The 27,604-nt window shown below is 46.4% G+C and overlaps 1 protein-coding gene across 6 annotated transcripts in view; it reads left to right on the forward strand.

Moving 5' to 3' along the window:
• NTRK3 (neurotrophic receptor tyrosine kinase 3) overlaps nucleotides 1–27,604 on the forward strand; it is a 191,207-nt gene that overhangs the window by 124,481 nt on the left and 39,122 nt on the right. For 5 of the 6 annotated variants that reach the window (XM_035336267.1, XM_035336268.1, XM_035336272.1 and 2 more), the window contains exon 13: nucleotides 27,407–27,537. In XM_035336267.1, coding sequence (XP_035192158.1) covers nucleotides 27,407–27,537 — 131 coding nt within the window. Of the gene's footprint in view, nucleotides 1–372; nucleotides 3,089–27,406; nucleotides 27,538–27,604 lie in introns of those variants that run through there. The other variant, XM_035336273.1, reaches the window with a different exon arrangement.

A 27,604-nucleotide genomic window follows, 5' to 3' on the forward strand; every position in this document is an offset into this window, starting at 1 on the left:
AAGGAAGGGTGGACTAGGCAGGAACTAGAACTTTTCCACCCTTGGTTAGTGTGAACCTCTGGGAGAGAGCTGTTTCCAGTTCTCCATCCAGACTGCTTGCATGCCCCTTATCCTCAGAGCACTTGTGCCTGCATGCACCAGGTGAATTGATTGCCTGGTCCTGGTGGAAAGAGAGAGCGAGATAGCCCTGCCCAGAGAGGGCATTTTGGCTTTAATTTAACTGCAGCCGTTTGCTGGTTATTCATTTGGTTCTTTTTTAATAATTACATGTGTGTCGATATCTCTCTCTTTTTTTCTAGTTTTGCTCTTTTTTGTTTTTTCGTTTACTTTATTTTGCTTTTTTCTTTTTTCTGTTTTTTTTTCCCCCTTTAGGTTTCAGAGAAATTATGTTGAATCCAATAAGCCTCCCTGGACATTCCAAACCTCTTAACCAAGGCATTTATGTTGAGGATGTCAGTGTTTATTTCAGCAAAGGACGTCATGGCTTTTAAAAACTCCTTAAAAGTCCCTGTTCTGATGTCAAGTTTATAGGCTGTGCCCTCAAAATGGTGGGAAGCAGTAAGCGTGGTCTGTATGGATTGAGGTCTCCTCCTAATAGGACTCTACAGCCCTGCCTGTACACACGTTAAAGCCAACTGAAACTGTGGTTTTCTGTCACCAGATAACAGGGCTGTTCTTTCCTCCAATGGTCGCTGTGTTCGTTAAATATTCCTGCAAGGCACAACAGCAGCAATGAGAGCAAATAAAGAAAATTAAACTCAATTGAAAGGAGTCATCCTAATAACACAGTAAATAATTGTACTTTTGCTTTAAAATAAAATACAAAACAAAACCAACCAAGCCAACCAAACTGACATCTTTAGTCATGTCCTCCTCCCTGCTTGGAGTTTTCCTTGTAAGCTTGTGTCTTCGCAACACCCAGTGAATGCCGCCATCACCTCTTACTGTGGCACCGCGATGGGAGGTCTCCCAGAGCGAGCTGAGGCGGGAGCCTGGAAGAAACTAAAGCAGAACGAAGACTTTTGGTAAGAGCAAAGGCAGCCCCGCTCCCAGTTCTTGCACAGAAAATAATGTTGGAAGGAGTAATAACGGAAAGAAAATCTTACTTCTCTGATGGGAAGAGGATGTGGTTATCTTTGAAGTGCACATATTCTAGGAGGCTTTTTTTTTGTCTGTCTGTCTGTCTGTGTGTTAGAGCAGCTCGTTGGATCTGACTATATCGTTGTCGTGCTCTGGTCTCTTCCTGCTGCTTGAATGATGAGCTTTATCTGAGGAGGTGCCTGGACTTCCCGCATGGATGGAGAATCCATAGCGTAGGAGGGTCCGTGTCCTTGCCAGGACTAGGGCAGTAAGCAAAGTGGAAAAGCATATCAGGCGCACGCAGGTCCCAGTTGCTGGGCCTTTTCCAGCCCCATTTAGCTCTCCCCTGTATTCCCACCCAAGTAGAGATTGATTGTAACCCAGTCATGTTCCCAGAACGATCAGCTCGAGGCAGACCGACCCAAGGAGAGGAAAAATAAGTATTCTGTTGCTTTTTCTGTGGCATAAACAGGAATATCGATCTTGTTCTCTGGCCAGTATTTGTATTCTCTCCCCCTCTCCCTTCCCACTTTTGTCTTACTTCATCCAAAGCCTCTCAGATGGAAAAATAAACCCTTTGATCCTGTCCTCAAGAGAAGTCAGCTGCCCTCGTGGCAACTTGCAAGGTTTTCCTTGGACTCTCTGGATGTCACGTGTATGCGGAAATACAGATTTGCTCAAACATATCAGTGAAAAACCTATAAGCAAAGAGGATTTTCTCTAGAGGAAAAACAAAATCCCGAAAGCTTCAGGTTTGGCCAGATCCTTTTTGGAGAGGAGTATTGAATCAGGAGCTTGCTCACCAGCCACTCAGCTTTGCTTGCCTTCTCGGTGGCCCGAGATGACCTTATCACACCAGGGATGTCTGCAAATCACCAGCCCTGAGGGGTTGCTGCCAGTGGAAAGAGTCCTGGTCCCCATCCACCAGAATTGGGCAGAAGCCTCAGAATGGGATGTTCTGCTTCTCCCTGCCTTTACACGTGCCCTACGTGAACCACTCTGGAGATGGCCAGGAGGTTTTTTAATCAGCTTTCTCATAGGGATATCCCTGGGAACGTTCCATTCTCTTGCTTCTTTTCCTGGTTCACTCACTCAAAAAGGTAAAGTGCAATAGAAGAGTACGGGAGAAATGGTGGCAGATTGCTTTAAGTTAACGGACGTGCCGTAGGGGGGCACCTGCGTTAGGACGAGGAGGCCTGGTTCGGGTTGGATCACTTCAGAAACCATGACCAAACTCCAGCAATTTTTCCTGCCCGCATCGGAGCTGGAAATGCGAGAGGTGCACCGCGAGAGAGGAGCCGCGGCCATTCGTTACTCACACCTCAATTCTGCGGATTCACGGAGTGAGGAGGAGCTTCGCGAAGCGTGCGAATCACTGGGTGCTTGTCTGAACTGAATTCCCCATCTCCTGGGAGTCGCCCACCCGACCTGGGGATGTCTCGTCCGTCTGAACTGTCTCCTCTCCCTAGCACTGTTCAGGGGACTCTGCTCTCAACTCTGTGTATCAGTCGTAGAGACACATCCGTGGGCCTGAACCAGAAGCCTATACCCAAACACCCTAGCAGAGGAAGGGTTGAATTTTGCAGCTCAGGTCCATCTCTGCTTAGAAGAAATCCTCCAGACCGTACAGCATAATTTAAAGCAGTTCTCCCCACTGTGATCGATGTCTCAATTTGTTTAACACCAGTTACAGTCTCTGGTTCCTTACTGCTGAAAACGAAAGCCAGTCATGGCCGTTTCTGATTGGTGGCTTTAAGTAGCAAGTCTAAGGATGTTTTTGTTTTCTTTTTTTTTTTTTTTCCTTTTTTTTTAAAAATTTTATTTTATTTTTAATTATTGTAAATCATTACCTCATTTTCTGTCAATGAGACTCCTCCATCTTTGAGCATTCTTATCTTGCCATAACTATCATCCTGTGCTAATGGGAAATGGGACGGTCCCTTTTCACAGAGACTATAGGGGTGTTCAATGTCTAGTTTCTTAATAAACACTTTATTTTCTAACGAAACAGCTGCATCAGGTCTCTTCTTTGAAGACAAAATAAATAAACATTCACAATGACACGTCCTATAGTCCACTTCTTCACGAGATGTTCCACGTGTGGGGAGCCTGGTTGGTTTGTACCTTCGGGAGGGTGCAGAGGGTGGGATTTACTGCTGTGATGTGAACATTGCTCAGGTGTTGCTCTTGCTCCTGTATCTCTGCTGCTGACCTCAGTTGACAACCCGTTGGGTTTTGTAGCTCAAAATGGTTGAGGTGGTACTGCTGGGAGACGGTGGTAGGGTTTGCCAAGGCAAGTTTCGGCACTCAGTGGAAGGAGTTTTATTAGGAGCCTTATCTCCCAGGGATCTTGACACTAAGAGGTTGATGTGGCTGCAGTGCTCATTTCAGGACATGCTGTTGCTGCTTGGCTATGCAAGTTGCCCTCTTGTTTGCGTGTTGGACTGTTGTCCCTTTATTAGGGACATTTATCCTATTAAACTATCACGGATGTGTGCAATGTAGAGGCAGTGGGGTGCCAGGTGTGTGGCAGACTTTGGTTTCTCCTTGGGAGTTCACATAAGGATGGTTGGGTGCTCCAGGGGTAGGGAGGAGCTGCTTTGCCATGTGTAGGGCTTGGCTCGAGGATGTGTCTTAAAGGCTGTGTCTCGTGTCTGTATTGTCACTGGGAGAAGTCATTTCTGTGACTTAAAGCTTCTGTGCCACCCTGCAGGTGACGGTGAGCATAAGGCTGGGGACATGTTTGAGTTGATGTTGGTAGATGGTGCTGGAACCGTCATGGACAGTTGGTGAGAATTTTGATGAGCAAGACAAAAATGTGTTCCAGCATCTTTCTGTTGCTGTAACTTCCTGGCATGAATTTCAAGCAAACGTCTCAAAATGACACTGAGTACATTTCTGCTTGTTCTTCCCTTCTGATAAGAATGTCTCTAGAAGCGATTGGGTGTTGCTGTTCACAGGATGGATGAGGGCTGAGATCTTTACCTTTTTAGGGATTTCTGCAATGCCTGGGATGAACGTTTGTCTCCTGATGTACAACCCTATACATGTGCTGGCCGGCTGAGATGCATTAGATTTTGTCCCTGTTTCCCTCTTCTTTTTCAGCTATGGGAAGCAATGGGCTTTTTCAGCTATGGGTGTTGGAAGCTCTGCCTTAACTTCCCCACCACGCCAGGGGCTGTTATCAGGTCTCACAGCCCAGCAACACTGTGAACAAAGGTTGATTAACCATTTATGTAGGCTGCTGGTATTTCAGGACAACTGATTCCTTGGGTACGAGTTCCCCTGATGGTTATGAAGCTCAGTTCCCAAGGAGCTGGCGTAACTATGCTCCAGGGCTGTGGTATGTGTTGTGGAGGGGTTGGGCAATTGTTTCACCTTGTGCTTGCTTCTTGGTCATCTCTGTTGCCTGATGTACTTGTATGAAGCCTCTGTGCTCTTCAAGAGAGCCAGACCATGGGCTGCTATTGCTGTTCTGCTCTCCCTTCCCACACTGGCTTCAAATGGTTCCTGAGTTATTTGCAGAGCTTACTACTGAAGGAGCTGGGGTACTGGTTTGGTAGGGCGCAGGCAGCGGTATGTATCAGCTCCTCCTGAAAGTCACGGCCCTGCCTTGGGCCTTGTACAGCGTGGCCCCTGCATGGGATGAGCAGAGAAGTGATGTTTTGTTTCCTTGAGTTGTGACTCTAGAAAGATGGAGTCAGTTTTTGCTCTGTGCCTGGAGTGAGTGTGATGGGCACGGTACAATTCTGGCCCAATACCGCTCTGTGCAAAGGAAGCACTGCGTAGCTTGGCAGGACCTTGGCCTTGGACCTGCTGCAGATGAGTGTTTGATACTTGTGATGCTGAAGGTCACGATCAGGGTACGTTGGCCCTGCTGTGTGCTGTGAGTCTCCATAGCTGCTTATCCAAGTTGCACAGGATGAGTCTCGATGTTCTTTCCTGTTCTTCTGTTTATTTAGATGTGCTTTTAAGGAGTCAGCCCTTCTTTCCCAAAAGGCTGGAGCTTCTTTTGAAGGTGGTAGTGTTCCCCACCACCAGGTCTTTGACCTTCCCAGCATGAGTCTGTGCCCTGCTGGTAGGGGAGGACACGGGGGCAGATGTTCCAGGAGCTGTGGATAGTTGAGGGAAGGTTCTTCTGGCATGTCAGCAACCTGCAGCAGTGCATCACCACTGTGCTCCAATTTGTACCTAGAGTGAGCTGCAGATCCTCAGGGTTAAGCCTGGGTATTAGCAGAGGATAAAGAGGCCTAGACACAGAAGTAAAGCTAAAAAATGCAGGTTTGGGTGAGCAGTGGGAAGAGAGCACGCAAGAAATCAATGCTGGGTGACTTAATTTTTGTTTAACATTTTGAAGTGCTTCGGTAGGATTTATGCAATGAGCTGATGAGTCCTTATTAACTGTGTATCTCCCGGTGCCTCTAGGCCCAGATCATTTAGCAGAGAAGTTGAAGCAGCTGTGGGAAAATGCATACATCCACTTTGAATGGAAAAGAGTGTGATGGGAGACCAGCATGCACACAGCTGGAAAAGGTGCTTTATCTGGCGAAGCGATGTATTTCCCTCTGCTGTTACGGTTCATTTTGCTTTGCCTTTATTTTCTGTGGTTTCCCTGATGTCTTCCCACACTCTTCTCCTGACAAGCAGGCTCCTTAATAGTGCCAACATGTGGTCTGGTGGGCCAGGCTCTGCATCAAGGCATCGGATACTGTCCCAACACCTCCAGTGGCCTGGAGATGTGCCTCAGGCATGCACTGGAGGCTGCAGGACATCCACACCGTGGGGGATCACACAGATTTAGCCCTGCTGACCAGCTTTGTCTTGACCCACCAACAAACAACGTAGGAAGCCCAACTGTAAGAATAAGCTCATTTGCCCAGTGTGGCTTCCTTTGTGTTTCTAATGGTGCAATTTCTGAAAAGCAGCACTGAACAGGTGAGAAATGCGTGTTGCTCTCTTCAGTGCTCTCTTACCCCCAAGCCCTTGTAAGCTGACATGTGGGGAAGACACGTGCTGGGCAGAGGGGTGTGAATACGGTGCCTCTGCTTCTTCTGGAAACTCAGTTTGGTTGCTTTGGCTCCTTAAGTCACTCTTCAGTTCTGAATTTCACCTCCTTGGATATGTCACAGCAGTTTTGGGGGTTGTTTGTCCATCTTCCTTGTTGGGATTTGGTAACTGGATTCCAGAGAATTGGTAAGTGCTTGCTCCTGTTGAAATCTGTACAGAAATGCAAAATGGTGTTAACTGGGTTTTTTCAGATTGGGTTCTGAGTTGGAGTTCTGTCTTCGAGTTTGTCAAGTTAAGAGTTAAGAAAATCCTAAGCCACGCTCCCAGCCTTGGTAAATAAGCGCAAGATGATTCCTTAGCTAAGAAAAGATGATGGTCTCTCCAGCAGTGAAGCAAAGTGCAAGTACAACACAATTATATTTGAACTTTGGTAATAATTTTGAACTTGTGAGTGTAACTGTTGACTAATCAGCAGGAATAAGTTCTGGTTGTTCTATACAAAGGAGAAGGATTTGTTCCAAGCACTGGTTAAATGATTTGCTCTGCTTTTAGTGAGTCATTTGTGACCTGTGCCCAATTCCTGCAGATGAGTTGACTTCTTGTAAGGATTTGCCTATGATTTCAGATTATTTAGCCTTTTTCCTCCACGGGTTTGCTTCATATATTCATGTTGTGAGACTGGCTGAATGGTGCTGCTTTTGCTTTCAGGTTGGGTGAGTGAATGTTCCAGACAGGCAGCCAGGAATGTTAACATGCAGAGATGCTCTCCAGTACTATGGTGTTTGGGGTTGTCCTTGCCCCCATATTTCCATTTCATACCCTGGGAGTGGTACCACCCTACCAGATCTGTCTGCTGGCAAGAGAAACCACTGCTACCTATGCCATGTGGAGTAGTTAAGAGCTTGTTTTCAGAAAAAGTACCCTTCATGGCTCCAGCCTGATTTTTGGGAGCAGCCTGTGCCTGATCTGTGTATAGGTCTCCACCCGCTAATGGCACAGCAGCCGCTGCTGGAGGTCAGCCTCTTTCATGAGAAGTCCGAAAGAGCCAGACTGGAATCACATTAGGCTCAGTAAACTGCCAGGAAGTCTGAATAAGCTAATCATGGCCAGGTCATCATTATCTTAAGTGAGTCAGAGATGTGTCCAGGCTGTTTATTAAGATAATTGGGGTCACGGGGAGAGAGGGATACGCACAGTCTGTGGACCAGACTTGAGGAGGCAAGGGAGAGTATTGCAACATCTTATATAAGAGAGAAGCAGCTCATGGTCTTGCAAGCTCTGCATGTGTCCAGGATCTGTTTCCGCAGGGATTCATCCCCTGGTGACAATAATGGAGATTTAAAGTGGCATCATGATAACGCAGTGTGCACATTTCAAATGCCACCATCGTGAGCTAATCTTGCCAGGCCAAAGAGTTGATCTCCTCAAGAGGCCTTGGTGCCTGGTAATTTAGAGGGATTATGGATGAATACCAATTTTTGGTTTTGCTGCATCAGTTCCCAGTGGTATGCGGGGACCATAGGAGCAGCTGTGCACAGTCACTGCTTGCATGGTAGTGCCTGATTCAGTCCCCCATGGACTGGTGAATGTGGCTGCAGGTTTGCTTTGTGCTCCCCAAGACACGTTTGTTCATTGACTGGTGCCACAGGAGTTGCACATTTAGGAGTGTTTAAGTCATGCGCTCAGCACTGCTACAACAACGTGAGATACACGGTCCCCAAAGCCATCACATCTCACAGTGCACAGACGTTACATGAAAAGGAACTCCCTTAAAGACAGGTAAGTGTCATTTTTTTCTCCTTACATGGAGCTACTGTGTGTAGAACACTGAATTCAGCCCTCTAGAAGGAATTATTTTGATGGAACTCGTCTAAACGCATAAAGGATAACTGCATGAGACAATACCTGAGAAAATGCCAGTCCCTGCTCGTGGACTAGTTGGGGTTCTTCTGGCTGGAAATTCTACAGATCTTGCACTGGGTGAGAGCTGGAAACCAGGAAAGAAAAGTTCAGTTTAATCCTGTTAACCAGAGGAGACTCCTGTGAGTTGGTCCAGGAAGTAAAGAAGACTCCCAAGCATTAAAGATATTGAGATATTGTTGGGTATGCTCAAATGGGTGACCAGTGGCAATACCCCTTCTAAGGTATAAATTATCTAAGACTCCAAAAAGCAAGGAAAAGTATTACTGATGAGCTGTAGATACAGCATGCATTCAACCTGGCTCTTTGATCCTGAAACAACCACTGAAAACAGGCCACATGGTTGATCCTTTGAAGGAATGGTTCAAGGTTTTGGGACATGTCTGTGCCATTAGCTTTTGGTACCTTGAAGCTCAGGTTTGCCTGCTGTCAGTGTAGGGAGGGAGGCCTCCCAAAGCTTGCTGGCTGCAAGCCATGGGACCCCCCCCCCCAAAGGCAGCATGGGCATGGTAAAAGCAGGGTGGGCATTGTGTGTTTATGGTGGATGTGGAGTAAGAACGGACACTCATGGGCTTGGGGCTTTCACCAGGCTTTACCCAGACCCATGCTTAGGTTCCCCAACAAGGAGTCAGAGGAAGACCATGTCTTTAGTGGGAAAGGAGGGTACCTTGGCATAACATCGGTGGAATTTCTTGAAGTAACATTCATGTCTGGAGAACTAAGTCAATGTTCACTGCTCGTGGTGCAGGATGTGTGCATGTCTATGCCTATATGCACAGTAGGAGTTAAATATTGTTGGCAGAAGTGTTGTGTTTCCAAGAGAAGAGACACCATTGGTAAATGTCATCATCTGATCAGAGAACTGGAACTCAGGATGGTGAAGTCCTCAGTCTATTAGCTTGTGACATGGAGGTAAGTTTTCACAAGAGCTTCCCTGTCTGTAATCCTGCATAAATCATTTAAATCCCTTGCAGTGCACTGGTGGTATTTGTACGCTCTGGCTGCTGGGGATGGGTGAGGAGATTCTGTCCCTGAGCTGGTCCTGGGCATGATTCGAGAAAGCAATTCTCGAAACTCTCAGCAGCAAGCATGTCCCTATGCCATAGAGACTGATCTGGGGACTCCCGCAGAGTTCAGCTTCAAGCTCAGAACAGTTTCTGGGTCCAGAAAGAAATGGGGAGCCATGGGGGTCCTCTCCCAAGGGACATCCCAGCCCAGGTGCTAGCATTGCACACGCTGCTCTCTGTTCCCTCACAACTCTCTGAATAAGGACTCCTTGTTCTAGGAGGTATGGATTATATATATTTTAAGGCTCCATGAATCATTCATATCCCAGAGATGAATCCCAGCAGCAGAGCTGAGGAATGGCTGAGGGTGTGAGGCAAGGAACCTTCCATTATTTATTGTATTAAATCTTGACCCGCTAGCACCTTCTGCTCATGATCCTGCTTTTGCTTTGGGAAACCCTCCCTCCTTCTAAAGATAATGTAATCCAAAATACTGTTCTATTTCAGCAGATAATTGTGGCAGGAAACTAGTCAGCTACTTCCCTTGTTGTGCTGCCTGATGGTTGCTCTTTAAAGAAGTAAGGAGTGTGTCCTCGTGAGCCTGCGAGAGCACAGTGGGGATGCCAGGAACAACGTGGACACATGGGGTTTGATGGAAAACGAAGAGCCCTAGGTGTGCCTTGGGGTCAGGCAAGGTGGAAGGGTTAATGCCGAAGCTGGCAAACAGTCACAGGGGAAAATGCAATTGAATGGTTTGTAAGAAAAGTGAAAACTCTTCCACCAGAGAGACCAGTTGGTTGGTTTGTTTACTTGTTTTCTGTTTGAAGCTGTACTTTGAGAAAAGGGCTGGAAGTTGAGCTTTTTCATTTTACATTTTTTTTTCCTTATCTCAGTTTTATTGCGGTAAAAATTCAGGTTCTGTCTTTCCTGATTAAATAGCAAAATGTACCACAACAGCAAGAAACTCTTGTATTGCTTTGTTACTGCCTATTTAATTACTGTGACCAATTCATTGGTAAGAGTAATACTGTTATTGCTAAGGGCTGCAAACATCTTCCCTTTCCATCGTTAGATGGCCCCAGGGCTTGTGAGACACAGCTTTGGCAGCAAGGTGAGATAAAGAGAACTTCATTTACTTGCTGCCCTTCATTTGTGCCAGCACAAGAGCTTATGAGGCCACAGCCTAACCCAGGTCTCTAGCATGATCCAAGTTAAAAATAACCCCATTTTCATCCCTGCCCTTTCCAAGGTTATTTTTACCCAGATTTCAGAGCGCTGCTTTGCCAAACAGCAGCGACAGCACGAGGCAGGGGGGTGCAGATGTGGGGATGGGAGGAGACCGAGAGCCCAAGAAAGTTTCACCAGCAGAGCTGGCAGCTTGCAGCAAGTGCCGTGACACCCAAGGAGGCTGCTGCAAACACTGAGAGAGAAATTATTTGGAAACTTGTGCTCTTTCTACAGATTTTATTTTTTAATAGAGAAACCTTTTGGGCCCTTTTCAATTCATAATACAGAGCAGGTTGAAAAGAAGGAGAGGGCAAATGAAGACAGCGAGGCTTGCAAACTTCCTTTAAAGTTGGAAGGTCACCTTTAAAAATGGATGAATGCAGCATTTGGAGGGAGCTTGGAGGCAGCAGGCCTGGGGTTCAGCACTAGAATGAGAGGCAGAACAAAGAAGAATGAAAAGAAGAATCCAGTTGGGATCTAGGACTAGCCGCAGAGCTGGGAGGGCCCGGGGTGGACTTGCAGGGAGCTGTATTTAAGGGCACTTCTCTGCCCGGCTTCTCAGAGCTGATGCTGGGCTTGGGGGAGCATTGGGGAGCAGAGACAGGGCTGCCCCTGAGCCAGCTGGGCTGCGGGGGTGGTGGTGTGCCAGGATGTGCTGGAATTCGGCATAAATCAAAGGCATTGCCTGCCCATTCTGCATTCAGGGATGCTAAGTAACACTGAGAGGTCTCATCCGCTCTGCTTGCATTCATTCAGAGTGCTCCCTTTTCCTTGAACCCCTCAGGGAGCGAGGAAGGGGTGTTCACAGCGTGGGTCCTGGTAACGCTGGCTGGACAGAAAACTTTTTGTATAATTTCTTGTGTCTCACTACTTTGGGACGCTTTGTGAGCTGGTGACAGTTGGGGTAGCACCACTGTGTTGTATGGAGTCCCCAGATCCCACCCAAATCCACGTGCTGGAGGATAACATGCTGCTAAATACGTGCCAGTCCTCAGTCACCGGCATGAGAAACAGCTGTGAGGTATTTCTTCCCAGAATGTTCAGAAGATGAGCCAACACAAGGAAAGAGCTCCGAGGCCTGGCAAGGTAAAAGCCCCTGTGTGTCCCACAGTGCCTCCTGCCCCATCTTCCCAGTCCTTCCATTTCTTCTTTCCCTTGCAACCCACGGATGCAGCCTGGGAGCAGCCTGATCATGGAGCAAGCACGTGGTAGGTCTTTCCTCCTCCCTAACCGGACCAGACGTGTCTTCAGGGAACGTGATATGGCCCAACAGCTTCCACGTTTGGAAAGGAAAGGGCCTGGGTAAGCACAAGGAAGCGTATTTCCCCTCAGCTCCTTCTGCTCGATGCTGAGGACTAAGAGACTTTCTCGTGTGAAATTGGTGTGCAGTGATGTGCGGGGTGACTGCTCTGAGTAGACAGTTTGCAGAAGAGAGAAGAAAAAACAACAGGAAGTGTTGGTGTCTGCTGAGAAATGTTGTGTGTGTGGTGTAACAATCCTGCTGCGTTGTTCCCTTCCTCTGTATCTGTCCTATTGAAGGTTTTTAGAGCACTTTTGTGATCAAAAAATCAAAAAGACTTGCTCTGGCTGAGGCGATAGTTTGTTAGTTGTTTTCAGAAAGGGAAACTGAGGCACGGCGTGTCGCCAGGCTGGTGCAGTTCAAGGAGGAGCACGTGGCCAGGCAGGGAACAGGGCCCGGGGCAGGCGTGGGGACGGTGACCAGAGAAGGATGTGACCCAGGCACTGGTCTCAGCTGCGTCTGCCCTGGGCAGAAGCTCTCTGACAGGGAACAAAATGGTATTTCTAACAGGTTCATCTCAGAACTGAAATCGTTTCTTATTTAAGCACCTCTTGCCTGGCTTTTCCACTAAGCCAAGGCATGGGGGCATCAGACATGCTATCTAGTGCTTATTAAGGGGTTTAACAAGCCCGGTTAATTACAAGGTACTCAAGGATTTTCTAGCTTATGAAGGCAGCCCCTGTTTGTTTGTGTCAGTGCTTTAATGCATTAATACACCGATTAAACCCCCGTGTGCGTGGGTGCTCACGCAGTGTAAGAGGAAGGCATGTGGGTGTCTTTCACATCAGCTGGGGCTTCTCGGGCTGCTTCAGCTCCGGCTCCGCAGGGATGTTTGTGGTTTTATGCTCAACCTTATTTCCTAAGGGGCATGCATCATGAAAACAACCCCAGTAGTTCGCTGTTTTACAAGACTCTGGCAGATACAGGTACACTTTGTCGTTCAGGTTGGCTGTTCCAGGAGAGTTTCTCAGTCCCTATTGTCATCCCGGTGCTGCTGATACAGGCAATTTGTGCATGAAAATGGTTCTTCCCTCCCTCCGTTCATCCTGAGGGGTCACCAAAGGGAGCATGCTCTCTGCCACAATTGCACTTGTTTGCAAAGGCCCCAGCAGGTTCGTTAAGCCGCACTGGTAACGAGCGATAATCAGTGCACAGGACACTGGTAGTGAGCTGATGCAGGGATGGGGCTGGAGAGGGCAGCGAGGGTCAGAGGGAAAAGCCTCCTTCGGCGCACTTGTACTTCAGTGAAAGGAAGGCAATCACGGGGGGAGGAGAAGAAGAAATGACAGATTAAAGGAAATTGAGCGGCTGTAATAAATACACTTGAAATTGAAGAGCGTCTAGGATGCAGTGATTATACTCCCCGCAGAGCTGAAGTGCTGAGGAGGGTCTGTGGAAAGGGCAGCCGAACGAAACCACTGGCCTTTGAGCGAGCTGCCGTACGGGGAATGCAAAATGAGTCGAAGAAAGCTGGCTGGGCTTTAACGCAGGTCTTTAAGATACAGTCAGGAAGGCTGCCCTAAACACTCAGTCCAGTAAAACTAAAGGAAATAAGGGATGAAAGGACTGAGATGCACAGGCATGGAAGAGATGGAGACACCATGATGAAATATCACAGGGACGGCAGAGGGGAGGAAGAAGTGGGAGAAAACAAAGCGATGGAAAGCGGGAGCCATATGGGATGCTGAGGGCATATTTCGGATAGCAAGGTCTTTTTGCACACAAGTATCTGTGAGAGACAACAAAACCGGTCTCACATGAAGGATGGGCTTGCAGCTCGGGGAGAACAGTGAGCCAGATGATATGGAGGAGCCAGTGCTTATGTCAGGAGTGGTACACAGAGAACTCAGTGTGGCCATGGAGAACAAAAGTCAGTTGTATCAGTGATAAGTGGAAAAGATAATTACATTTACATATTTTTTCATCTGCCAAAATAGCATCCAGTTTTATAGAGGGTGAAGAGAAAGATCTCCTCATGCCAGTGTTCAGCTGGTGAAGGGCACTGGACAAGGTGAGCATCCTCTACAGATGGAGAGCACATCCCATAATATCCACACGTGTGGGCATGCACACAACTCACCGAGCTCTTCTTTGACATTTTAATTTGCCTGTCTAAAATGGGGCAGACTGATGAGGGTTGGAAGGTGGTGGGCAGAAAGGGGTAAAGAGACAGTCCGGTGAGTTTAATGCCTGCTCTGGGAAATTCCTGGAAATCTGAAACCTTAAAGGATGCTGTGGGAGAACACCTGGGAAAGCAGCACTCTGGGAAAGGTCAAACATGTGGCTCGAAGTACTGCGAGATCTCACTTACCTGATCTGCTGGGATTCCCCAAGGATCTAGCTGCCACTGGATATGTAGGAAATTCAGCAGATATCCTACACTCAGATTTCCAGCAAGAGTTTGACAAGGATCAGCTTCAGAGATTAATGACTGGGGGCAGAAACATTGGTGTAGGATTTAAAATAAGAGCCCGTGAAGAAATCTTGCCCTAAGCAATGACAGAAAGGAGATATTGTTATTGCTAGAAGCGTTTCCAATTGGAAAGAGGCTGAACGTGATGTGTCCTGGAGGTCAGCCTTAATCATCTGTGTTTTTCATAACGGCTGCTAATGACCTACAAGGAAATAGTGAAAGCAAGAGCCAGAGTCACTCCTGCTGCAACACCACGGACGTGAATGATTTTTCACCAGCTCTGACTATTGCTAAGGTCCCAAAAGCACCCAGCAATCTGCTGTTTGAGATGAGTTTGAGAGAGGAATGCCAAGTGAGAGAAAAGAAGTGGAGAGAGAGGAGCTCTGCGACCCTCCTGCAATGCCACGAGCAGCACAAGGAATGTACCCACGCCAGAGAAGACATCTGGGGACACTGAAATTCAGACAGCAGAGATGCCGTGCTATATATGAAGAAAGGATAAATGAAGCAAGCTGGACAGCGTAGGAATCTTTTCCTTCATGGAACTCCTTCCAGAAATGAAGATATGGTTTTGAACAGCTCGGTAAAAATAATTACCTTCATTATTTTTTAATTTTGTCTGCTTTCTCTACAATTCCAATATCTGGTCTGGAGACCTTGTGACTGAGATGTGACGTGAGCTCTGTTTGCAGAAGAGCTGCAGCCTGGCAGTGTAGATGCAAGGAGTCGGAGCGAAGGTTTGAAGCTCGGGTACTCATCTGCACTCAGATCTCAACAGGTGTAGGTTTGCCCATTACCAGCTTGAAAAATCTCTGCTCTGGGAAAAGGTTAAGGGACTGGATTTAAACTCTGATTGATAAAGAAAAGACATCAAGGTGACCTTTATAATACAAACTGAATTCGGGGTCACTGTCCAAGCTCAGATTGCAACAACAAAACAGGATTTGTGAGCAGACTGATGGATTAGATTAGTGGAAACTGGCCCCTGTTTTATCCATGTTACCATCCCAATATCTGCTGCTGGCCCTCCAATTAAGATGTTTCAGGAAAGCAACATATATACTCTTGTCCAAGCCATTTTCCGATTAAACGAGACCTGTCCTAGGCTGGGGAGGAGAACAAACTAATAGCATTTCAGAGATCTTCCACCATTATGCCCCGCTGTGTGCTCTGCAGCACCACCCACATACTTTCATCTGCAGATAGCTATTGCTAGCTTTGGGGGTGCAGCGAAGATCCCTTTCATGCCTTTGTTTCCTCAGCTAACTGCAAAACATTATTTTCCTTTCCCTCCTTTTTTTCAGTAATCTTGCTCATTTTTCTCCTTTCCATTAGCAGTATGGTCTTGCTGTAAAACTTCAGCATACAAGTTTAAATTTTAAGCTGTTAAGATGTATATTATATATATATATATTAAAAAAAATCTTGTTTTTATAGCTGAAGATCCTAGTAAGTTGCCTTCCCCATGTGTCTCGAATACCAACTTAGCATTCATCCAGTCCTCACGCATAGTTCGGTTAAAACTGAACATGCACCTTCTCACCATCTGCAATTAATCATGTCTTCTGAGGCTACCAGCACTGCAGAATGTTTTCTTGAGTCTCACCAGGGCCCTTAAGAAGAATTAACTGGATATTTTTCCCCTGGTGCAGACGCTGATTTTTTTGGCACAGGAGAAAACTGTAGGATTTTTTTTTCCTTCTTCTTTCACACAGTGAAGTTTTTAATGTTTTTCTGTGAAAATTTACCCCAACCCATCTGGCTCGTAATGGCATGAGGCATCACTGAAGGATGACAGACAGAAAATGGACACATTTATAGTGTTTTATTACCCTGTTTTCTCCCTGCACTGGGAGTGTTGGAGACAACAAGCCAAGACAGATTTTCATTTGTAATCATAATAAAAGCAGGGCACGGGGGGAATACAAGAAAGCAATAGCATCAGGGAAAGAACAGCAGTGTCCTAACAAGACGTGGTTCCTCGGGTAGTCCTGAACTCCTTGTGACATGGAGATTTGCAAAGCATTGTCCAAAGGCAATTCTGTTTCTGGCAAGGAGAGGAAGGTGCCGTTGGCAAGGTGGTGGCTTTGCTCAGCCAGTGTCTGTGAAACAAGTTGGATCCCACCCTGGAGCACTTTTGGAGCCCACATAGAGGCAAGCTGCTGCCTTTCAGAGGTTCTGCTCATTCTTCAGCAGCAAGGAGGATGTGGGAGGACAGGGGGATTTCTCATTGTGTGAAGCATCACGACAGCAACAGTCCAATATTCATCAAGTTCTAACCGTGACTGACTCAGACGCAGACAAAAGGAGGAGAAGAAGCACCAGCTCCTCTCAGACCTGTGTGACTGAATGAGGACCAGCTGCTCTCGCCATCAGATTAGCTAATTCCTTGGTATGATCCGTCCTTCTCTCTTTTTTTCTTCTGCATAATTTGCTGCTTCATAACAATTGCCGAAATTGCCCAAACCACAGAAATTTTAGAGCCCGGCAGGCAGAAATGGCTCACATTACTCCTCCTTCAGGGCTTTCCGTCTGCAGGAGGAGTTGGCAAGATGCAGAAAGGGATAGTGTCATGCACACAGAACAAGTAGGGAGAAAACCAAGGAAACCTCAGGCAGAAACAAAGACAGAGCAAGGTCATTTTGGGGAGTTAGGAAAACATGAGTCTGAGGGAACACCTCATCAAGCCATAGACGTACGTGCACCTCCTGTGTCAGCCCGAGGAGAAAGGGAGCCGGAGGAGGTGAGAAGGAAGGGAAAGGAAGGCGAAAGATGGAAACTGAGCAAATTAGAGAGAGGCTTTCTAATTAAAACATAACTTTAGCCTGAGATCTGTCTTTCAGCACCTCATGTTTTGACTCCATATGGCCTCACTTCTGGAATTTTCTTGTTCCGTGAGTTTGGCTGCATTAGCCTCCCATTTAATGACCAGCAAAGGAAGCCACTGGTGGGAGAATGACTGGGCACGGGGAAGAAAAGACATAGGGACATGGGGTTACCAGGAGTAAATAGAACAGAGAAAACATCATAAACCACCAAAACAACAGGAAGCAGAAAATGCCATGTTTCTTCCAAATTTTCCTTTTCCTTTGTGATTATGGTGAGACTGACAGCAATCAGAAGCATTTCCAACCTGCCTGGAGCTGTAGTTGGAAGGCTCAGAAGACCAGGCCCTCTCACAAAATCACATGCTTTGAATTGGTCCAGAAATTGTGTCACGACAGATTTTTCTGAAAACCTTTTCTCACTTTCACATCTGGAGGGAACTGTGATTGTTCTAAAAATACCACGTCAGTTTGCACCCAAGTCTGGGGCCACCTCTGACTCTGTTCAGAGTGGGTTCTGCACCGTGAACCACAGCCATGAATCAGTCCTGGGACTGCTTCCAAACCCTGCCTCTTTCTTTAATGCCACCTTTCTAATAGCTGCATGGTCCACAGAACGTATTCACTATATTCACTGTGTCTGACACTGTTGTAGGAGGGATTTTTTAGTACTTATAGCGGGGCAGGTTAAGCCTAGAAGCTGTTAGGAAGATAGTGACAGCAGAATTAGACTAAGCAGAAGCAGTGTACACTTGTGGCTAGAGTCCCAAATCCACGGAAACTGGACAATATTGAAACAGTAGTACCCCAAACACTTCCATCCTCAGAATTGCAAGAAAAAGCTTAACCTAAAATCCTGAACCCAGTGCTGCAATATCTACCTGGGTCTGCATGCAAACTACGGCATGGCTGGCAGTGGCTGCAGGGATCAGGCTGGTACCAGCAGGATTCGGCTGGTGAAGCTGAAAAGAGCAATAAATTCACCTTGGGACATCCAGCCCTCAGAGATGTGCCCTCTGCAGGGGTAAGTACCAGCTGGTCCCGTTGCCTCCATCACCTCTCCCATGTGGGGATTTCTGGCTAATCAAAGCTGTCTAGGAGGGGAGAGAGTTTTTTGATGATGCTTCCAAATTAAGGAGTGGGAGGAAGTTTCTGTGCAGGGATAAGGGTTGGAAGAAAGGTTCATGTGGACCCAAAAGCTCTTTTCTGGCTTTGCAGCAGTTCAGCATGATTTACACACAGGAAAGGAGGGGATGCCTGTGCCAGGCACCAGAGCCAGTCCCCATTTCTCTGCAGTGGAGATTTGACTGGGGAAAGGTGAGCCTTGATATCTCCTGAAAGCAGGCGCTGAGAGGCTTCTGGTCCCTGCTGGGGGGCACAGGCAGAGCTGTGGTGGTGACTTTTCAGGCTGGGGAAGCCGCTAGCCAAGGGCCTCGGAAGCCACCTCGGGGGCAGAAGGTAAGCCTCTGTGTTCCTGGTGGGAGACGGTCTTAAAGCTGCGAGGCTGCTGCTGAGACCTGGTCGCTTCAAGCTTTATTGTGATTATCCATCTCAGCAATAGGATGCTAAGTGTCTGATTACTGTGTTGTTAAAGCCTTAAGCCTGAAATCTGACTGCTGCGTGGTCCCTCGAGGGGCAGCCAATCCTCCTCTGTCCCTCCACCAGTAATCCCTCCCTTCCCTGGGAAAATAATGAAAAAGAAAGACAAGTGGTATCTGTCTGCAGCAGCGCTTTCCAATCAAGTGAAAAGTAGCTGGAAAATCAAATCAGCCGGTAAGTTCCTGCAAAACACAACTCTATCTCTTTAAAATCTCTCTTTTTGAAGGGCTGAGCTGAACAGCAATAGCTGCTGATGTAAAACAAACCATTATTCCTCCTATCTCCTCTCCAAGCCCCCTCCCAGCAGACGCGTGAGTCTGAGGGAGGCAGATGCTCTCTGAAGACTATTTTCCTCCGTTAAATAAATTCACTTTCAAATAATGTGTAATTAAATGTGTGGTATTGAATTAATGTTTTATTCTGAGCGCTCTGGCAGCAGGGGACCTTGGGGCCTGACTGGTGGAAAGAAAACACATTCGCCAGGAAGACTCACTTCCCCTCTCACAACCCCTTTTCCTAGGAATCCCAGTCCCTGCTTCTGAGAGATCCTGGAGTGTACCGAGTCGGTGAGGATGATGCTTTATGCAGAGTCCCTTTTCTGATGCATTGTCATAGGGCATTTACCCAGTAAAGTCCACTGCAGCCCACTCTGGGCCTTCTGCTTTTCTCCTGCTGGGCATCGTCCTGCTCCTCAGAAGAAGCCAGTTGTATATTTAACACGTTGGCTTTGGAGCCTACTGTCAGCCAGCCACTGAGGGGATGCAGGAGGTGATGGGAATCTTTGGTCTGTTTTTAAGTCTTTTGTCTGGAACGCTAATACAGTTTTAGTCCCACCAGCAGCGTTTTGTGCTCCCTTGTGAGCTGCGGAGGAGCCAGTGCATACAGAGGCATGGGCAGGTGTGGGGCAAACCTGCACCCATGCTTTGCAAAGGTGGGACCAAGGGTATCTGTCCTCACCTAGTGACATCTCATCACATGCCATCTTCACAGGATGGCCGTGCTTCTGTAGGACTCTGCAAAGTGCTGTGCATCCCAGCTGAGGCTGCTCTGCACCCTGTAGCCGTGGGATGCTTTATCTTCCTCTCTTTGTAAAAATAACTACCAGGTGTTTTGTGCTCTCCTTATGGGACTGAACTGGATGAGAGATTGAAATTGTTTTGTTTTTATGGGAGTGATGGATACTTCAAGCTGTGACTAGTTTTCCCTGAAAAGGCATTTGTGGGGTTGGTGCTAAATGCATTTTTAACATTATTATTATTTTTCAGATTCTTTAAATGAAGAAAATGAAACTTAGCTTTGGTTTGGGTATAAATTCCCCAGGTATGTCACACCACCCTGTGTCACCCACTGCCAAACCAAGGCATTGGTTTTCAGTGCAGGATGGGAACCTGGCAGCATCTGGGCACACACCCATTGATCTTTTGGTCGAAGTTGTGGTTGTGTTTCATCTTCCTCCCAGCTCCTACACAAACACCTCTCCATCCCTTGATGCTCACCTTTACCTCGGAGCACACTGTATGTGCAGAGTGCTGCTGCTGGCTGCGGCGGGGGCTCTTGCTGCTGCTGTGTGGCTGATACCAGGGCTGGTGCTGCCGCGGAGATGCAGCAGCTCCAGTTACTGCAGCCCAGCAGGTGCTCATCCAGCCTCTCCTCGCCACTCATCAAAGCACTCTGTGCAGCTCCAGGGCTGTCTGGCAGAACAGCAGCTCTCCTTCAAGCCGCGGCTGGCTGGGGTTAGCTGATGAGTGAAAGGCAGCCCTTTGGGTCAGTGCTTCCTCTCCACAAGGCATCGCAACAGCAAAGGCCAGAGGAGCTGATGATGGCCTGATTGCCAGAGGTTTGCTTGGAAGGGGTGCATGTAAGGTATTTTGAAAAGACCAGAGATGCAGACTGCAGAGGCTGTTCTTCTGTTCTCCCATTTTCTTGAGTCTGATTACACTGAACATCACAGGCTGATATTCTGGATTATTATTATTATTATTTTTTAGCCCAGATTGTCCAGCTAAACACATCAAGGCACACGGTATTTATTTTAAATTTATTTATTTTATTTTATTTTATTTTTACCAAGGTCCATTTAGCAGCATGTACTACATTAACTCCAGGTCAGCTGGGCAATATTGTCCCCTCCTCATCTGGGATCTGCACTGGTGCCTTGCAGCTGCTCCCAGAGAATGAGAGGAATGACAAGAAAATACAAAAAACTGCAGAAACCTAATGTAGGTGCCTTTTAAGGTCTTTATGGATGACTATGATGATGAATAATGCAATAGGTGTTCAGGCACCAGGGGCTGGCTGCCTGAAAGCAAGTTGCCAGCACCTTGGTAAGATCGAAGACATTAAAAAGTCTGAAGAGAAGCTGTGAAGCCAAATGCCACATGTAGGCTTGCTGGAGATGGAAAAGCCTGGGGAGGGATGCAAAGAGAGGGGTAACAGTGAAAGTGAGAGCATCTGTTGTGTTTCAGGTTGTTTCTACCAAGGCCAAAGGAGAGAAGCTGAAGTACTGAAGATGTGAGATGGAAAGTCTCTCTATTTTTGCTGTGTGGACACACACAAATGGCTGTGAGAGCTATCAGAATTAGCAGAGGAAGGTCTGACCTTTGCAGGGCCTGCAAAGCAGAGGGGGGAAGGACATTAGTGCACCTGTGGGTTTGGGGCCCACGTGGCCCAGCTGAGGACTAGACATGCTCCATGGAGGTCCCAGAGATCCAGACATGTTTTAGATAAAACTCCATGGCTTTGGGGTATTTTTGAAAGGACTTGCAGAACTGCTTGGTGCTTATAATCACAACTATTCTGAACCTGAGTCCTTGAAGGGTGCCTTGACAGACGAACTTGGCGAAGAACCAGTGCCTGGGCACAGTGCTGAGCTGCCAAGTGTGTGCCCAGCCCTTTTCCCAAGGGTTGCTCATCTCACAGCTGGGAGAGGAGACACCAAAAGTGGATGGCTACCTACTCGGGGTCCATACAGAGATGAGAAACAGCCTGTTTATTTCTCCATTTTTTAAAATGAGGTGGGACTCATTCTCCCTTTGTTTACATGTACTTCACAGCAGCCCGCAGTTGAAATCAATATCCTTCTTTGACTTTGATGGATTTGCACCAGGCCAGGAGGGAGACCCACACTCTGTGCAGCTAGCTTATGCATTATCCTCTCTCTCTACAAGACAAGTCTGTGAGAGGATGACTTATCAGCCCTCCAGCAGCAAGGCTTTTTGATCTGGTCCTACCCATTCCTACACTTTACTCTGATCAGGTACATCAGGTAACTCTTCGAGATACTTGGTTGACATCAAGATTGCAATTGACTGCCTGACATGAAAGGCACTCTGTTTGGTAGTTACACCTCTTAATGACACAATTTCCAGTGCAAATAGCGAGCTTGGTTTGTTTGCTTTTAATTGTCACGGAGCAGGAAAGCTATGCAGGATTTATTCATAAGAATTATTTTAGCAGTGTGTCAGGCAAGAAGTGAATGAATCATATTGACTAACTGAGAACTTTGTTACCTTTTTGTGGAAAACATGTATAAAGGGAAAAAAAAGAGACAATTATTTGGCATAAATTAATTGTTACAGCAAATGACTCAGCTGCTACTGAAAAATGTCATTGTTGTTATCATTTATAGAGTGTTGTTGATGCAAATGAGGCTTTAGAAGCTTGTGGAAATCAAGGCCATTACCACAAAGAGCCCAGGATCAGACTCCAATTGGGATACCCTAAAAACACATCTGAAAGAAATCAGTGTTAAAACAGAGACTGGACAGGAAGAAAGGCAAGAAATAGGAAGCCAGGTCAAGAGAGAAGAAATGACATGAAGTGACAAAGCTAAGGGAGGGAGGAGCTGATGATGGAGAGGTGCAGGAAAGGAGCTATCTCCAGGGAAAACAGAGCCATGTGTAAAGGAGAAGAAACTGATAGAAAATTCATATTGGTCATTTCTAGGATAGAAGAGAAAGCTGCTGGTAAAGAGGGCTGCAAAGGTAAAAGAACAGATTTCCATAGGTTTGCTCTGTTTCTCCAGAGAACTACGTGTTGTTTGCGAATTAAGGGTCCAAGTCCACTAAAAATACAGCACCCAGGTAGACTGGTGCTCAGGAGTTAGAAAGGAGGTGTAAGGAATTAATTTCAGATCTAGTTCCATTTGGAACAGGTGATCCAGCTTAAGTAGTTTTGCATTTTTCTGTGACTTAGGTCCTGTCACTGCTTATGGTTTACTCTGTTTGGAGTTTGATTTGTCCATTTACCTCCTGCTGTAGTCGTCAGTGTCCAAACACTGCATCATGCACATGCAGGTTGCAAGAATATTATCAAACTGTGGTTTTAAGGACGCTGGCTGTGATGGGAATCTCAAATGCAGAATTTGCTGTATCATTGAACCCTTCTCTTCCTTGCCTGACCCCCAGGACTGATTTGAAAATGAGACAATAATTGGAAAATTAGATTCATGAAATGGGCCCGAGCAAGTTCCCACTTTGTTCTCATGTGATTGAAATGTAGCTGTTATTGGAAAAAGGGTGTTTTCACTGCACACCATCTGTCATCAGCTCTATAAGCTCTACCTGGGATCTGGAAGTTCAGCTGGGGTCTTTCTGCCTTGACACAAGGCATAAGCAAGAGAGATTCTGCAATATTGGTGTAAAACATGGGTAAAGAGTCATTGAATCAGTCACATAAGTGAAAAAGTTCTGTTTTTTCCAGGCTTCTTCCCAGGGGCTAGTACAGAAACAACCTATCAGGGCATGGTAGATTGATGTATGAGGAGGAAAGCAGAATTAATCTTGTTCCCTCTTCCTCCTCCCCTATATCCCTGGCTGTGCTGGGTCTGTGAGGTTAGCAAACTAGAATATGTTTGTGTCAAGAATGGAGCAGATGCAACTAAGGGATACATGGGAAAAAATAGAGGGAGGAAGAAGCTGCTGTTTTTAGACAGCCACTTTTCTGACTGAATGCACTTTAAGCACAGATAAAGTCAGCCATTCTGCAGGAGGTTCAGAGGAGGTTAGGCAAGATCCCATCGCAGATCCAAAGCCGTAACCCTTCTGCCTTGAGTCTTGGAGAGAAACAGAAAGCTTTCTTCTCCGGAGGTGATTTGTAATAGCAAGTGCAGAATCCCAGATTTACCCTCTTGCTAACCCATGTGCTAGCATCATTGAACCGAAGTTGTGGGGCATTCCCAACCAGCTGCAGGTCGGCTGTTTGCTGCTGCGGTTCATGCGTTATTCACAACTACAGCAGAGGCAAGGGCTCGAAACATGTTCTCCACGTGTTAAACTTTGATGGACAAGAAGGGAGGTGGAGGATCTGCCTACTCTCCTTCTGTGTCAGACAGCAGCATAGTAATCCTGAAACAAGGACTGCAAGATGTTTCATTTTAAACTGGAATTACTTCAGTGTTGTGCGCTCACATCCTTCCTGTAGATACAGCACGGCCTTGAATGAATTCCCATCATGCTGTCAAGTCTGGTTATTTTCCTGTCGGGTCTTGCTGTGGTTCCTGCATAGATTCTTCTTTTGAACTGTCTTGTTGGCTTGTTTTTATAAGTTAATGGTACGGGGGGTGGGGGGGGGAAGAAAATAAGAGAGTGGTACTTACGGGAAGACAGTTTGCATACACCTTGTCAGCAGGACTGACCGCAACACAGCTGAGACAGATTAGCGCACCGATGCCTGCCTAAAACAAATAAACACCAGCTGTTTATCAGACAGGGCTCAGCTTCCTCCAGGAGGAGGTAAACAGATTTATGCAGATGAGCCTCCCAGGTGCCCTTGCAGTGCGGTGTCTTTCATGGCTATTCGGTCTTCCTTATGAGTTACAGCCAGGGCAGACGAGCACGGAATAGATGCAAGGTTAGCGCAATAACACGGCCGCTCGGACAGCGCCGGGGCAGTTCTTCACCGCTTCGTGCTTCAAGCCCATATTTAATAATAATACAGGTTTAATCATACTGCTGATCTCACTGCTAATGGAAGAATTTGATGTAAACTTCAGTATTTTAAGCCTATAGCATGTGAAAAGCATTTTATTGTAACTCACTTATTATTCCATTTGTGCCTAAAATGCTATGAAGCAAAATTTATGGCTGCTCAAGGCTGAGGGAAATTGTGATCAGTAAAAGTATTTTCTCATTCTCCATTAAGATTGTCCAGTTGCTATCTAACTGCTTAACTTTATGAACTTCTTTTTTTTTTTAAATAACCATCAAAGTTTACTTTAAATCCAGCAGTGCTATATGAGTCTGCTACCTCAGCAGCATTTCTCCCTTGGTTCATCTCCTTCTGTCATAATATCCCCTTAAATTCTTCATACGCATTTTCCCTGAAGCTTCACAGGTGACCCTAACAACTTGCTATGAAATCTAGGTTTTGAAGACAGATGGGATATTATTACAATAATGTAGACATAATTACACAGTCTGGACACTGGCTCTCAGAAACGTCTCATAATTTATTAATACATTTTTGGGAAGCAAAATTGGGAGCTAAAAATTTGGAGCAAGACCCCAGGGAGTTCAGAAAGAGAGGTTTGCTTCAGTTCTCATGATGTTACCAATTATTAGACGTGTTAATAATTTCCAATACTATCACTGCTTATTCTGCAACAGTTTCCTTTTTAACTTTATCTCACATCAAAAGGGGCAATGCCATATTGCTGTTGGGATTCTAATTTTTTTAAAAGTATGCTTGGGTTCCTCTTAATACAGGATCATTTCCCAGCAGCTTTCTTGATCGCTGTTTATCGGGAGTCCTAGAATGCAAATACATGGTTTGTCAATACAGTAAATACTAGGTACTGTAGTGATGAGTGTTAAAGAAATGCTTGCCAAGAGAAAGAGGGAGGAAAAACACACACAAAATAAAAATAACAACAACAAAAAAATCAAAAACCACAACACTTTTCTTTACTCTATTAAGTAAATTGTACCATTTGAGCTTTTCTTAGATTAGGACTTTCCTCACCTAAGTGCATCACTTGACATTTCAGCATGTAATATTTCAGATTTCTCAAGGTATTCCTTAAACACCCAACGGAAACAGGTGGAGAAAGCTATGTCCACATGTGATTTGTTCTCTCTGGCTGTCATTGCGGATTTAAAACCAAAGTCATTTTGGATGTGCCTCCCCTCCTCTGCGTTAATGTTGCAAATATTAATAATATTGGTTACTAACAGTTTTCAGTCTATTGAACGATTAATGAAAAGGTCGATGGGAATTCTCTACAGAGGCATCGTTCATTACAAGCCCCATTGCTTATGCAATCTTGTTGCATCCATCTTCCCAAACAAGCAAAAGAGCCTGAGACTGCAGCTTCTTAAACCTGCTTGTGGGCTCCTAATGAGAAATCTTAATTGTATGAAAGCTATTATGATGTTACTCTTCCAAGCCATTGGCTTTTTAATGCGTTGAGTTGTACCTAGGTTGCTGTGAGGCATTTGTTCTCTTGGGCCGGTGTCAGTGCCTACTGAATCAAGCCTGGGCAACAGGAGCTGGTGGCAGGTTGTGAGTGCTGTTAGTGATGCCTCCCTGCAGCCTATTTGAAACCTGGTGCCAGTCACCTCCATCTCTTGCATCTCTGGTGCTGCAATGGAAATGCATCTGAGCTGAGGGGCACAGCTCCTGTGGCACATGGAAGAGATGGGAAAGACTCAAAGGTGGTCCAGAACAAAGATAAAACCTCAGGGTGGGAATGGGAAGAGGACATTATCCCAGCTAATGCCTCTGTTTGAGGAGACTTCTAATGCATCTTTTTGCTCACCGAGAACCGGAGAAGTGTGTAGCTCTCATTGCCCTGTCGTGACCATCAAGCTGAAGCTGTGGGTGATCTGTGCTACAACACTCTTCAAAGGTTAAAGGGATGAAGTTTTAAGCATCATGCTTCCAGACAGTGCTGTGGTGGCTGTTCTTCTTTATCTGCCTTCACAGTTCATTTCAGGATTAAAAAAAAATGCTTCTTCGTATTTCCAGAGGAGTTATATGGCACTGCGATGCTAGAAAGGTGCTTGGAGCTTTGTCAGGAAGTAGCTGTGCCCTAGTGTCATCCCCAAACGAGAGCATGGAGACCCCCAAATTCTCCCTGCAATCCGTGACATTTAATCATGACCCTGCATTTATGGAGATCTCTCTAGGCAGTTGTTTTCCCTTGTACATGCCTAATACCTGGGTGGATCTAGCCTTATGAACGACCCTGGTAGCTGCTGTGTGAACAGTTGGCACAGACCAATCTTTATAGGCTTCTGTATCCCCGTTAAATGAATAGCTATTGCACTTTTGATTCTTCCTGGAACCTCAGTTGCTATTTTCTGTCAGTCCTCACCATCCTAAATGTCAGTGGAAAGGATCATTGAAACTAATGGTTTGAGTTCATCTGTTCTGCCGGGGACTTTATACCATGGTGACCTGGTTTCTGAGGGAACGGTTGCGCAGGAGATGGCTGCGGGGTCAGGGTCTTGCTGCAGGGCAGGGCTTGGTGCTCCCAGCCAGCTCCTGCTAGTGCCCTAAGGTACAGGGGGGTCAGTGCTTCTCTTCCCCTCGGGAACTCTTTGACTTGCCAAAATTCAGCCTTGGAAATCTGCTTGAGTTTGTGTTTAAACTGATCCCTCATGAAATGCAAAATCCAACGGCTTCTGGGAACTCAACCTTCTAATCTCACCTGGCCTGGCATCAGAAGTATGCGACCTCTGCTACGCCTCACGGGAGATGAATTATTTCAAAAAAGATCCAGGTCTTTGTGGCAGATTTTACCCCAAACGTTCCTCTCCCCGAGGACTAGGCTGCTACAAGCTTGCAGTGACGACGTGATAAACCTCAAGTACTTTCCTCGCAGATGTTTTGCATAAGACTTGCTCCATCCCAGAGATGGCTGCGTTCTGTGGGTGGGTAAAAAGATCCCTGTAGATATTTTTGCAAAGCAATTTCAGATCCTTTGCAGCTTGCTAGAAAATTGAATTAGTTGTTTTCCATTCCCTGAATTAACCCTGATTCGTTCTTCCCTCAACCCTCTCCTTCTTCCTTCCCCTCCCTCCAACAGATGTCCAGCATATTAAGAGGAGAGACATCGTTTTGAAGAGGGAGCTGGGAGAAGGTGCCTTTGGGAAGGTGTTCTTGGCCGAGTGTTACAACCTCAGCCCCACCAATGACAAAATGCTGGTGGCAGTGAAGGTAAATCCCGAGGGCAAATGGCAGGGAGTGCAGCAGGGGCTGGATGGGCCTGCGTGGGAAAGGGAGG

Source organism: Oxyura jamaicensis, chromosome 10 (assembly GCF_011077185.1).
Source record: "Oxyura jamaicensis isolate SHBP4307 breed ruddy duck chromosome 10, BPBGC_Ojam_1.0, whole genome shotgun sequence".
Classification (NCBI taxonomy): domain Eukaryota; kingdom Metazoa; phylum Chordata; class Aves; order Anseriformes; family Anatidae; genus Oxyura; species Oxyura jamaicensis.